Source organism: Rhamphochromis longiceps, linkage group LG12 (assembly GCF_057381845.1).
Source record: "Rhamphochromis longiceps isolate RC_006_pf linkage group LG12, R_longiceps_female_GT1.1, whole genome shotgun sequence".
Taxonomy (NCBI): Eukaryota; Metazoa; Chordata; class Actinopteri; order Cichliformes; family Cichlidae; genus Rhamphochromis; species Rhamphochromis longiceps.
Genome location: NC_140568.1, coordinates 25,440,973 through 25,453,334, shown reverse-complemented (window position 1 = coordinate 25,453,334; position 12,362 = coordinate 25,440,973). Strand labels below are relative to the sequence as shown.

The window sequence follows — 12,362 nt, the reverse complement described above, 5'->3', positions numbered from 1 at the left end:
CAGTCAAGCCAAAAATATTGTTCAGTTCTGATGATAATATATATAATATGAAAAACACAGCTGACAAGCACAGACAGTAATATAAATGCAGAACATGATGAAGGATAAACTTGCAAATTGCATTTGTTGCTGACTTTATTTTTTACACCAACTCTCAGCTGGAGCCAAGGATCCTCCTCTGTCAGTGGTGCGTAAATTTGTCCACTTGTTGGAGCAGAGCCCTCTGGATCTACAGGAAGAGCAGGAAGTGACACGGCTTCGGGAGGAAGTAGTCACAAAGATTCGCTCCAATCAACAGATGGAGAAAGACTTGAACCTAATGGATATAAAGATTGGACTGCTAGTGAAGAACAGGATCACTCTGCAGGTTGCCGTCACCTCTAATTAATACGTGACAGGAAAACGGAAAGTTAATAAAAATGGGTTGAAATCATTTATAGTTTGAGTAAAATGTTGTTGACACTAAAATCTGAAGAAGTTTCTTTATCTATTATCCAGCCAAACTCCTATTTAACTTTGTTTCTTTGAAAAGGATGTTGTGTCCCATAATAAGAAAATGAAGAGCAAGAAAAATAAGGCGAGTAAAGATGACCCGACGGCAGGAGACAGACTCGGTATTAAGGGCCTGAGTAAAGGCAAAAGACGGAAACTCGAGGCCTACCAACATCTCTTTTATCTACTACAGGTATGAAAAATGTGTCTGATTTCTTTTCCACTCGCCCAGTTCTTGATATAAAACCAGTCATGGCATTTCAACTGAAAAGACTCAAAATACTGCTGGTCCCAAAGTTATTTGGAAGATATTTGTAGATAATTCGCAGATGCAACTTGTATAATTCATCCCCCGTGGTTTTTTTTTTTTTTTTTTTTTTTTTTTTTTTTTTTTTGGGGGGGGGGGGGTATAGTGGGGGAATAGTGTCCAATTTCCACTACATTTGGTTCTAAACTCAATAGACGGTAAAGGACAACTTCAGTGTCACCAAACCATTGGAAAAGAAGCATTACTCTGCCTCATCAACTTTAAATGAACTCATTCAGTTTCACTTCTAGTCGCCTAACGCTGTGCTTGCTTTCTCTTCCATTATCTTTAGACCAATCCATCCTACCTGGCTAAGCTGATCTTCCAGATGCCCCAAAACAAGTCCACCAAGTTTATGGACACTGTGATCTTCACACTCTACAACTATGCCTCAAACCAGAGAGAGGAATACCTGCTGCTCAAACTCTTCAAGACTGCTCTAGAAGAGGAAATCAAGTGAGTATTGTGGCTCCATATAATGCTATACCATGAGAGTTCACTGTAGCTAGTTTACACTTATTTTACTCAATTATAACCTACTACTAACGGTAAATGAGTGCCTATAAAGTCCTTTACTATCTTCTCTGCGTGTCTCAGTTCTAAGGTGGACCAGATCCAGGACATAGTGACAGGCAATCCAACAGTTATCAAGATGGTGGTGAGCTTCAACAGAGGTGCACGTGGTCACAACACCCTCAGACAGCTGTTGGCTCCAGTCATTAAAGACATCATTGAGGACAAGAGCTTAGGCCTCAACACAAACCCTGTTGAGGTCTACAAAGCCTGGGTCAACCAGCTGGAAAGTGCTACTGGAGAGGCCAGGTAAGGAGACTGCCATCATACTTAGTTACCCCTGGCTTTTTGCACTTAAATATTTCAGGTATCAAATAAATTTTATTATGAGACAAAAGTAAGTAGAGTAAAAACAAATAACTTTGTTTCTCAGCTGTTTATTTAGTTCATGTGATAATTTTTTAAGTTTATTTTTTTTATTTTGTGTTTTTCTCATCTTGAAATTTCAGCTTTCTGAAGAAATTTTTTTAAATGGCTTGTTATCCTAATTGAATTTTGAATTAGCCGGACGTATCCAGCATTTAAAATTCAGGTCAAAAAGCATAAAGCAGTGAACTTTACACATGCATCTTCTGCTGCCCCTTAGCAAGCTGCCTTACGAAGTGACTCCTGAGCAGGCCATGTCACATGAGGAAGTACGCAACAGGCTGCAGGCTTCCAGTCAGACACTGCGTTCGGCCACAGATAAGGTCCTGAACTCCATTGTGTCCTCACTGGATAATCTCCCGTAAGTCTTAGGAGCTGTCAAAGCCCAATTTCCTTTGTCTGCTCTGTGACTTTTCCTGGTTAAGTTCCCTGTATTGTATTGAACTGTTTAAAAGTTTTCTTTCATGCCATGATTTTTATTTGTAGTGTATTTTCTGGTCTCTTAAGTGTTTGTTGTTCAGTTTTGCTATGATGCAAGCGCTCATCTGGCCAGTTGTTTGTGCTTTGTGTGACACGAGTCCTACCATAGTAACCCAGTTTTGTGCCTCATCGATCTTCACAGTCTAGAGTGTATAGACCACTAGATGGAGCTGTTATGCAATTTAAAATCTTAAACATTAAGGTACATACTGAAGACACTGAAAGCCATCAATACTTGCAGTCATTAATGCAGATATTGATGCATCAGATGCATTCCTTATCATGAGCTTGTTTTTGCCATGTAGTATGTGAGTGCATGTTTGTGCTTCATGTCCCATCAATGCTTTGTGTTTTGCATGTAGTTATGGCATGAGATACATAGCTAAAGTTCTGAAGAACAGCCTCCATGAAAAGTTTCCAGATGCCTCAGAGGATGAGCTGTTGAAGGTATCAAATGTCTAAATATATACATATATATGGTGTGTGTGTGTGTGTGTGTGTGTGTGTGTGTGTGTTTGTTTGATTTCCATAGTCATGCATGGTCTTCTCTATAGGTCTTATTATTGTGATCCTGCTGAGGTAAGAGAAAATAATACTTTTTTAAAAAATGTCAGATTGTAGGTAACCTGCTGTATTACCGCTACATGAACCCAGCCATTGTGGCCCCAGATGGCTTTGACATCATTGACCTGTCAGCAGGAGGGCAGCTCCACCAAGACCAGCGGCGTAATCTGGGATCAGTGGCAAAGATGCTCCAGCATGCTGCTGCCAAGAATCTGTTTGAGGGCGAGAATGCACACATGACGCCCATGAACAACTACATATCACAGACATATGAGAAGTTTAGGTAAGGAGCGGAATACACGGCACAAATCTGTACTCTGATTTGTCTATGGAGATAATTTAGTTTTGGTCAATGTAGATCACTGATAATACGGTAAGCTTTTCATCCAAAACAAACTTGATAAAAGTGTGATGGAGGAAGAACCAGTTTCTTTCCGATAACAAAGAATGGTAAACCCTGGAGATGAACGTGTTTGGCCGCGTTAAGCTGACATGGTGGAAGTAGAGGGAATCCTGGCAGCAGAAGCCAGCCCGCTGTGCCGTGTCAGCAGTTCGGACATGCGTGTCTACAAAATCAACCAAATTCCAGACTGACTAGAGCAAACTAAATGGGAGAGGCTGGGCGGCTATGTGCTGTTATCTGCCTCACTTTGTGTTTGACTCATCATTTCTGAAAATCGCGATAAATCTCAGTCCATTTACTGGAAAAGGTCAATATGAACTGCTAACCTTGCTGAGGAAAACAATACAGAGCACTTCACAGGAAGTTCATGTTCATGCTCTGGAAGAACTAATAACAGCTGATTTCTGTCCAGGTTATTTTTCCAGTCGGCGTGTGATGTCCCTGAACCAGAGGAGAAGTTTAATATTGACGAATACTCGGATATGGTGAACTTAAGCAAACCCATCATCTACATATCAATAGAGGAGATCATCAATACACACTCGGTAAACCCAAGCAAAATGATAAAGATTCTTCCTGCTACTCCTGAGGATATAATTAAACTTTACATGATTCATACTTAAATGACTTGCCCTGTCTCTCCATGCCCCTGTCTTGCATGCTTGTACATGCTACAAACTGTTATTGGAAACAGACATTCTTACTGTTGCTGCTACTAGAAAATATATTATTGAGATTACATTGATATTAGATCTAGCAGGGGTTTATATTTTGCTCCAAGCTCAAAGTTTAGTTTTTAGAATATGTTATATGTACGTTATGTCCCCTTATCATCATCACCACTTGACATCCTGTTTCTTTCGTTATGTTTCCAGAACACTTCCTTTCAAAGGGGTTAGTATTGAGGATGTCAGTAGGTTCTGGCCAGCTGTGTCTTTTTGCCATCTGTTATAAATGGAAATGACTTTCCTGTTGAATTTGACAGATGTTCCCTAAAGTTTTGTTTCGTACACTGAGGTAGTTCAAATATATGAAGAAAAGCAAAATCCCAGCTGAAAAGGGGATGTGATTTTTACCTACAAATAAATGTACTGTTGCATATGTAGGACTGAGCTGGATGTTGGAAACCAAACAGTCACAGTTTCATACTTGTGGTATGTATTAAGGCGCTGACTGTAATAAAATTTAGTAAGAGGACGTTTAAGAGCTGTTTGCTATATCCTGCTTCTGCTCTCCGTTTACTGGAAAATCTATCAAGCTTCATCTCAAAATGTTTAATATGTTCAATGACTAATTTTATGTGAACATTTTAAACTTTCGATGTGACTAATCAAATGTGTGTTTGTGCAGCTGCTTTTGGAACATCTGGACGCCATCTCTCCAGAACGCAATGACTTGCTGCATGAGCTGCTACAGGACCTCGGAGACGTCCCTGATGTAGAGGCATTGCTCGGTACGCTCAAGTAAACCTGTATTTTGATTAATCACAAGTTAGTCACAGGTTGACTGAAATCTGTACTGCTTTTTTTCCCAGGTGAAGGAGCTGTTGACCCAAATGATCAAAATAGGGAGAGTGCTCTGAGTCAGCTGGCGAAGACCGAGATCTCCCTCACTCTAACCAGCAAGTTTGAGCTGCTGGAAGGAGATGACAGAGACTTAAAGACCCTCAGTACAAAGTAAGGTTGTCACTGGAGGATGCTGAGACAGACACTCCTGTGTGTCCAGTAACAGACTTTAATCCTTAGGCTTTAGGTGTTTAGCCCTGTAATTGGTATTTAAAGCAAAACTTTGACGCTGAATTACACTCCTTCAGAAATCTTCTACATAGTTTGGTATTGCCTATATGATGCACTGCACTTAACCCTTCTTGACACATTGTGCGTTTCTTTGTGGCTATCTTTCAGTTGCATGTCTTTCCTGCTCTTCTATCATATCCTGTTCCAAAGGAAGGAGTTTCGTGGTCTGGCTTATCTTGCCTCTAACGCATTGTTGGTTTTGTCTTTATTCTCGGACACAGTTCACAGCTAGTGCAACAAATGGTAGTCCAGACATTTAAAATAAACATTGCAAATGTGTCTGAATTTTTTTTTTTTTTTTTAAAAGTTGAACATACCCTGCTATCAATGCTGTGAAAGTCTGTTATAAGACTCAAGCTCCTTGGGATAATATACAGTATATAATTTTTTAATTTAAATTTTTTTTTTTTTTTTGAAGGCGATTAACATTCTGTCCTGTATTGAGCGTTCATCTTACATAACAGTCCTTATAGAGCCAAAAGTAATCACATTTTTCTCTGCGCTTGGCATCAGTTCAGTTGTGTTTTATTCATTTAGCACCAAATTTCAACAACAGCCACTTCAATGTGCCTGCAGAGTCGGAGAAAACCCCCAATAATCAGACGGCCATAAATAACCAAGAACTTGGTGACAGTGGGAAGGAAAAACTCCCTTTTAACATCAGGGAGGGGCCGCCATCTGCTAATGGAGAAGAGACAAAAGTCATGCTGTGGAGGGGAGCCAAGGTTTAATAATAACTAGTGATTAAATGCAGAATGGTGTATGAACACACAGGGTGTGAAAAGCCCCCCAACTTAATGATACATTTTTAAAGTGTTAGCATGCTAGTTAGCGCAGTAGGTGTGAGTAAAATGTGGGTGTGTGCTCTGGTTACTTCTGTACTTGGTGGTAACGGATGTTACACTAATTAACATAAGCACATATTTGTGACTTTGGTGAGGTGAAATAAAACAAAAGCTAATGTGTCACATCTGATCTTTGTGTGTGTGTGTACATCAGGACAAAAAAGCTGATTGTGGATGTGATTCGGATCCAACATGGAGAGACTTTACCTGAAATTCTTGAGACTCCAGCCACTGCAGCACAGGTGATCTACATTTCTCAGCTTGTTTTTCCTCTATATATACCTGCCAGCTACTTTCATTCATCAAAGGAGCATATTCATTTGATTTTTTTTTTCTTTGCCTCTCAGTCTAATTAATTATGTTACTTCGTATGCGACTTATTCCTTAAGGAGTCAGAGCATACTAGGATTGTTGAGCGCAGGGCAGTCCAGGATGCTCAGACACCAGAGGGTCTGAAGAGCAGCCCAGCGCTTTTGGAGGACAGCCAGTTACCGCTCGAGCAGAAGAAGAGGAAGATTATCAGGAACCTTCGTAACCTGGAGCAGGCTGGCCTTGCTACTGCAAGTAACAAATACCAGGACCTCATCAACGAAATATCAAAGGTTCATAAGCAGCTCTTTTTCCCAGCTAAAGATGCAGACCCACATTCTGTATTTGTGAAGCTAAAATGTGTATTTGACAGGACATCCGATACCAAAGGCGCTACAGACAGAGGAGGAAGGCCGAGCTCGTGAAGCTCCAGCAAACTCTGACTGCCCTTAACTCAAAAACTGCCTTCTACCAGGAACAGATGAACTACTATGATGCCTACATCAAGACTTGCCTGGATAACCTAAACAGGAAGTGAGTTGTATCCTAATTTATAACAAACCTCATTAGGGTAAAGATGGATGATTTTAGCTTGTGATTCAATGGTAACACATGTCCCTTGGTGTGTTTGTATGGTCCAGGAATTCACGCAGATCTATAAAACTGGACGGGAAAGGGGAAGATAAGGGCAGTAAGAAGTGGAAGCCCCAGTCTCTGAAGTACACTGCAGCAAAACTGCACGAGAAGGGAGTCATCCTGGAGATAGAGGGACTTCAGACCAACCAGTGAGTTCAGTTCTTCACCTGTTCTGTCGAAAAGGGCTTGGTACTAACATCCTTCTTACATATCATTACATGTCATTTTACATTGCAGAAGCTGTTAAACACATTTAGTGTTTTTATTTAAACGATTTATATTTGTTTAAATTGTTATTTGTATCACCTCTGTCAGTGCGCCCCAGGGCGGCTGTGGCTACACTGTAGCTTGCCATCACCAGTGTGTGAATGGGTGGATGATTGTGTATAGTGTAAAGCGCTTTGGGGTCCTTAGGACCAAGTAAAGCGCTATACAAATACAGACCATTTACCATTTATATTTATCATTTGTTCAGTCACATCTTGGTTATTTGTCTGTTAACCGTACCTTACAGTAAACTTGGCTGTAAGGTACAAAAGTTACGGTTTCCCAACACCAGACGCTTTTTGGTGCTTGATTTCATGTTATTTGTCGTTATACAAGCAGAGCTGTAACTACACTACAGTATAAAGAAGGAAAAGGCAAATATAATATAATGAGATGATTATAAAATAGCAGCATAATAGTGTTTTACAGTACTGGTATTCTATTATTGGCAAAGTGCTGGTTGATGGTGTTTTCTGATCCAGTCACTGTGTATGACACCTCGGTGTATAGCTCTATGTCTAATAGAGTGCATTTGATAAAGTGCTTAAGAGCCAGAGAGACGATAGTTTAACAGATTTACAGTCCGGGGAAGGAAAAACAAATGTTAAAGTGCAAGCCCTGAGACACCGGTACTGTTTCCCCCCCTGTGAAATGATCAAACAGACTATTGTGAGTGGGGTCATAGGTGATGTTATCCAGATGCTATATTTTAAATAGATGTGATGGCAGGAAGCTGGGTACCAGCAGTGTGCTCACTTGCTTTTACTGCCAGCTGCAGCGCCCTTTGGTCAGCAACAGTGCAGGTACCGTACCACACTGCTGCAGAGGTGGAAGTTGTCAAAATGTTTGCCTTTTTCAGCCTCAGAAAGTGGAGGCTTTATTCGGTCTTCTTTATCAGAGAGCTGGTGTCAGGTCCTCAGCGATAACGGCAAGAAACGCTTGTTACCTGCTCAACCTCGGTGTCATTGATGAGAACGAGGTTGTCTACATTTTGTTGGACTTCATGTAATCAACTATCAGTTTTTTGATCTTTTTTACATTAGTGGTCAAGAGCACAATGTAAGCAAATGGATCTCTTGTCTGTGGGCCGTCTCTCATTGTTATGGAGTCAGTCAAACGTCTGTTTAGAGCTTCTCCAACATTTCAGCTATAATTTCAAACGGACTCTCATCCTCTCACACATCTGGTGTCCACTTTTGTTTTTCTTATCTCTCAGGTTCAAAAATGTCATGTTCGACATTTCACCCACTGAGGAAGTTGGAGACTTTGAGGTGAAAGCCAAGTTTATGGGGGTCGAGATGGAAAAAGTCCAGCTTCATTTCCAGGTAAACATTTCCCTTCAGAAAACTCACTCGTCAACACTTAATCCTGGTGACAAATGGTTGAATTTCCCTTTCTTCTCTATAGACTACTGGCAGGAATAGTCATGGAAATAAGCCAGCACAGCATGAGCCTGACTTAAGAAAGAACTTAGTGATGTGTTTTATTATGATATCATTTGTAGCGTATTTGTAGCACCAGCGCATTAACAAGTCAGTTTGATGTTGGCAGGATCTCCTTCAGCTGCAGTACGAAGGTGTGGCGGTCATGAAGATGTTCGACAAAGCCAAAGTGAATGTCAATTTACTCATCTTCCTCCTGAACAAGAAGTTCTACGGAAAATAAAGGAGAGAAAAAACAGAGTTGGGAGAAACCTGGTCGTGCCTTTGGACTGTACTGAGTTTGTTGAACAGCACAAAAACGTCACGCGGTGCCGTGATTTGTTTCTTCTGCCTATAATTTGATGGATCGCACCAAAATGAAACTTTATCGTTCACTTTGTGTCCTATATTTTTTTTCTTTCCCACGTGGTGATTGTAAATGTAATATATTTTGAAGAATTCAATTGTGATGTTCATGTTTCTTGTTCAAAAGAGAGAAGTTTGATGGAAATGTCAGACGAACCAGTACGGTCTTATTTCAGAAACTGGAGCGGCGCAGCCTGCATGGCTGTATGAAATAATGTAGTGCCTTTTTAATGAAAGAATTTAAAGACACATGTTTTTAATTAATAAACATTTGAACATTTTAAAAGCTATATGTGATGTATTTTTATAAGTGTTGTTGCTATATAATTGATGTCTAATGCTTAAACAATATTCATAATAAATTGCACATCCCAAACCTTTTCTCCTTCTTCTTATCGTTATTATTATTATTATTATTATCATTATTATTATTATTATTATTGGTAGTAGTTGTTTTGGTGCTTTTGTCATGCATTCATATTCAGTGATGTGCTTTTCCCTTTGGTCTGGCAACCTTTGACCCTGTTGGAAAAACCTACTTGGGCTTTCGTTTGGCTTGAAGATCCACGCCGCTGTGACATTACTCATGGTTTTTGTTAAATGATAGGAAATGTTCAGCTGGAGAGGAGGTGGAGTTTCCTGCCTTTAATAACAGCACTTTCAGCAGCTCTTCAGCAAACATAATTTCCACTCTCCTGCTAAATATTTGGAGGATTTACAGTAAAGCCATGCATCACCTCTTAATTTGCTTGTTTGTATTTTCTGTTCAAAGCTCTGCGCTCCCATCTGGAAATGGTAAGTAATTTTCCTAAGACTTTAAGATGATGATGATGATGATGATGTCTACAGTTTGCCTTGTACTCTCTTGGCGCTCGAGTAAACTTTACGTATTTGTATCTCCCCCAGAAACACATGCAGGATCGGTTTAAACATTTACTTTTAACTAGATCACTGCGCAGGAAGGAGTGAATGAATATATTTATTCTTAGAGCAATTTAACTAGGAAAAAAAACATCCAACATGTCATCTGACAAATATACAATCGGAATTAAATACTGGCCCTGAATGTTTGTGGTAAATTACTTTAACCCTTAGAGGCTGCTAAAAAATTTAAAGAAAAAGCCCATACACTAAAGCAACAACAAAGCTCAACAATGTTCTGTGAATAAATAAATAGGTAAGATAATATAGTGACATTTGATTCTCTTTGCACTTCAAGAGACTCGGTGATGTCACTTCCTTGGTGCTCATGTCAAAAACATTTTATTTTGTAGCAGGTAAATTGTATAGCGTTACTGGGTTCAAAGCAAACTGGAGGATGTGTAAATATTGGTACTTCATAGAATAAATTTATTTATAGTTAAAAATAATGTGCGTATAATTGTATTTTGGCACTAAAAGTTGAGTTATAGTTACATTTTCTATACATTTAAAATCAATTAAATTGTAGTAATGGTCAGTGGGGACACGGAAACGTGTGATCTCTACTGGTTAGTCAACTAATTAATACAAAAAAGTTTTAATTTTATTTATTTATTTGCAGTATTTTATGACAAAACACTTGTTTGTTTGTTTGTTTTTAATGAAAATGCATTCATGTATTTTGAGTTAACCTTTGGGTAAGAATCACACTCATGATATGGATGCATGTAATAAATGTATTGGAGAGTTTATTTTACTTAACCGGACTTTCTAAAATAATATCGGGGCATTAGGACGAGCTTGAACCTGATAGATGCATTTAACAATCTGATCAGATAAAAAAAAAAATCTGCTTTTCCAAACTGCTCCTAGTGTAAATGTTTTTAGAGTGTTGTGCATCCCTTTGGCGTAACCACATTTCTGCTTCATTTCCCTGTTTCTTTTAAGGCTCCACTCCCTTTTTGCGGACTTTTTCTGGCCACTTTGTAATGGTTGGAGATGATGCAGCAGACTACCTAGACCTGTCACTCTTAGATGATGAAGGCTCAGGATCGACGGAGTCCAGAAAAGTACACCCCCCTCACCCCCATCATCCCCGGAAGCACTATTATGTCTCGGAGGAGACCAAAGCATTTCTCGAGGGTGGCTTGGCCACACGTTTCATCCCCGCCGTTTACATCTTCGTCTTCATCATCAGCGTGCCCCTTAACCTTCTTGCCACGGTGATGTTCGTGCGCCAAATCCGTCCCAAGAAGCCGGCGGTGATCTACATGCTCAACCTGGCCTGTGCTGACCTGCTGTTCGGGCTGCTCCTTCCCTTTAAGATCGCCTACCATTATCACGGCAACAACTGGATCTACGGATCCTTCATGTGCAGAGCCGTCACTGCTGCCTTCCACTGTAACATGTACTGCTCCGTCCTGCTTGTGATGTGCATCAGCATTGACCGTTTCCTGGCTGTGGTTTACCCCATGAACTCGCTCATGTGGCGCAGCCCTCAGACGGCTTCAGCTGTGTGCGCGGCTATGTGGCTCTTATCCCTGGGAGGAGTGTGCCCCCTGCTGATCTCAGAACAGACCTTACATGTATCGTCGCTGGGCATCACCACATGTCATGATGTGCAGGACGTAGGAAAACTACAGTCTTACTATCTTTACTTCTTCCCCATCTACTCCTCTGTGTTCTTCTTCATCCCTTTCATATTCACAGTTGTCTGCTACGTACGCATCATTCAGGCTCTGGCTGAAGCCAACGTGGAGAACCGCTCCAAGAAGACTCGCGCTGTGGTGATGGCTGTGGTTGTCCTGCTGGTGTTTGTGGTCTGTTTCACCCCCACCAACATCATCCTCATGGTTCACTACGTTCAACTGGCGCACAAGGCTAGCAACAGTTCTTACCAGGCATACCTGCTCTCCATGTGCATAGGAAGCTTCAGCTGCTGTCTGGATCCGGTCCTCTATTACTTCGGGTCCTCTCAGTGCCAGAAGCAGGTGGTGACTCTGCTCAGATGCAGGCGACCGGGACAGGGAGGGATCGGCTCACACACAAGCAGCACAAGAACCAGCAAGTTGACAGAGAGCAGCAGATCGTGCAAAATGGAGAGCGTTCAGACTGAAATGGGGAGCCATTACAGCAGGCTGATGGCTTAAGACACGAGGACTGAAAAACTGTTCGGCTCTCAGCCATATCCACACTTTAACAGATTACTTCTGTGTTTGCTCGAACTGTTTGTTATCAAGAAGCGCATGAGGTGGATTAGATGAAATATGAAACTTGATGTGGTGCCGACTTTAGACCCCAGTGGTAGTGCTGGGTTTATTTGTATCAGAACAAGCACATTGGTAGCATCAGTGTGTACATGCAAGCAGTTATCTTCTGTTATTTTATAGTCATAAAATGTAATCACCACTTTGACAGTGTGGAATATATTGGATTCATTCCACAATAAGAAAAACATTTTAACAATACCTTTTTATTTTATATTCAACACATCTGTGTTTCCAGTGAATAATGGGTATGACAGTTAGTGCACTGTTAATAAAAACAGTTTTAATAACTGTGTTATGATATGACAAAAACAGCTGTCGATGTGGTTTTCCCAACACGATGCCGTTA

General features: G+C 40.6%; 2 protein-coding genes across 2 annotated transcripts in view; both read left to right on the top strand.

Annotated features, from left to right (window-relative positions):
• The window catches only part of iqgap2 (IQ motif containing GTPase activating protein 2), a 39,029-nt gene extending 29,914 nt beyond the window's left edge, over nt 1-9,115 (top strand). Inside the window, exons 23-38 of the mRNA XM_085425327.1 lie at nt 159-367; nt 533-685; nt 1,092-1,255; nt 1,397-1,621; nt 1,959-2,099; nt 2,581-2,665; nt 2,833-3,065; nt 3,598-3,730; nt 4,536-4,638; nt 4,720-4,861; nt 5,981-6,068; nt 6,216-6,428; nt 6,509-6,669; nt 6,777-6,920; nt 8,255-8,363; nt 8,590-9,115. Coding sequence (XP_085281453.1) covers nt 159-367; nt 533-685; nt 1,092-1,255; nt 1,397-1,621; nt 1,959-2,099; nt 2,581-2,665; nt 2,833-3,065; nt 3,598-3,730; nt 4,536-4,638; nt 4,720-4,861; nt 5,981-6,068; nt 6,216-6,428; nt 6,509-6,669; nt 6,777-6,920; nt 8,255-8,363; nt 8,590-8,703 — 2,417 coding nt within the window. The 3' untranslated portion in view covers nt 8,704-9,115. The remainder of the gene's footprint in view (nt 1-158; nt 368-532; nt 686-1,091; nt 1,256-1,396; nt 1,622-1,958; nt 2,100-2,580; nt 2,666-2,832; nt 3,066-3,597; nt 3,731-4,535; nt 4,639-4,719; nt 4,862-5,980; nt 6,069-6,215; nt 6,429-6,508; nt 6,670-6,776; nt 6,921-8,254; nt 8,364-8,589) is intronic.
• Nucleotides 9,116-9,495: 380 nt separating this feature from the next.
• Nucleotides 9,496-12,314, top strand: f2r (coagulation factor II (thrombin) receptor). The gene is made up of 2 exons (XM_085425324.1): nt 9,496-9,620; nt 10,695-12,314. The coding sequence occupies exons 1-2, from the start codon at nt 9,554-9,556 to the stop codon at nt 11,894-11,896; spliced, it is 1,269 nt and encodes a 422-aa protein (XP_085281450.1). The 5' UTR covers nt 9,496-9,553; the 3' UTR covers nt 11,897-12,314.
• The last annotated feature ends 48 nt before the right edge of the window (nt 12,315-12,362 follow it).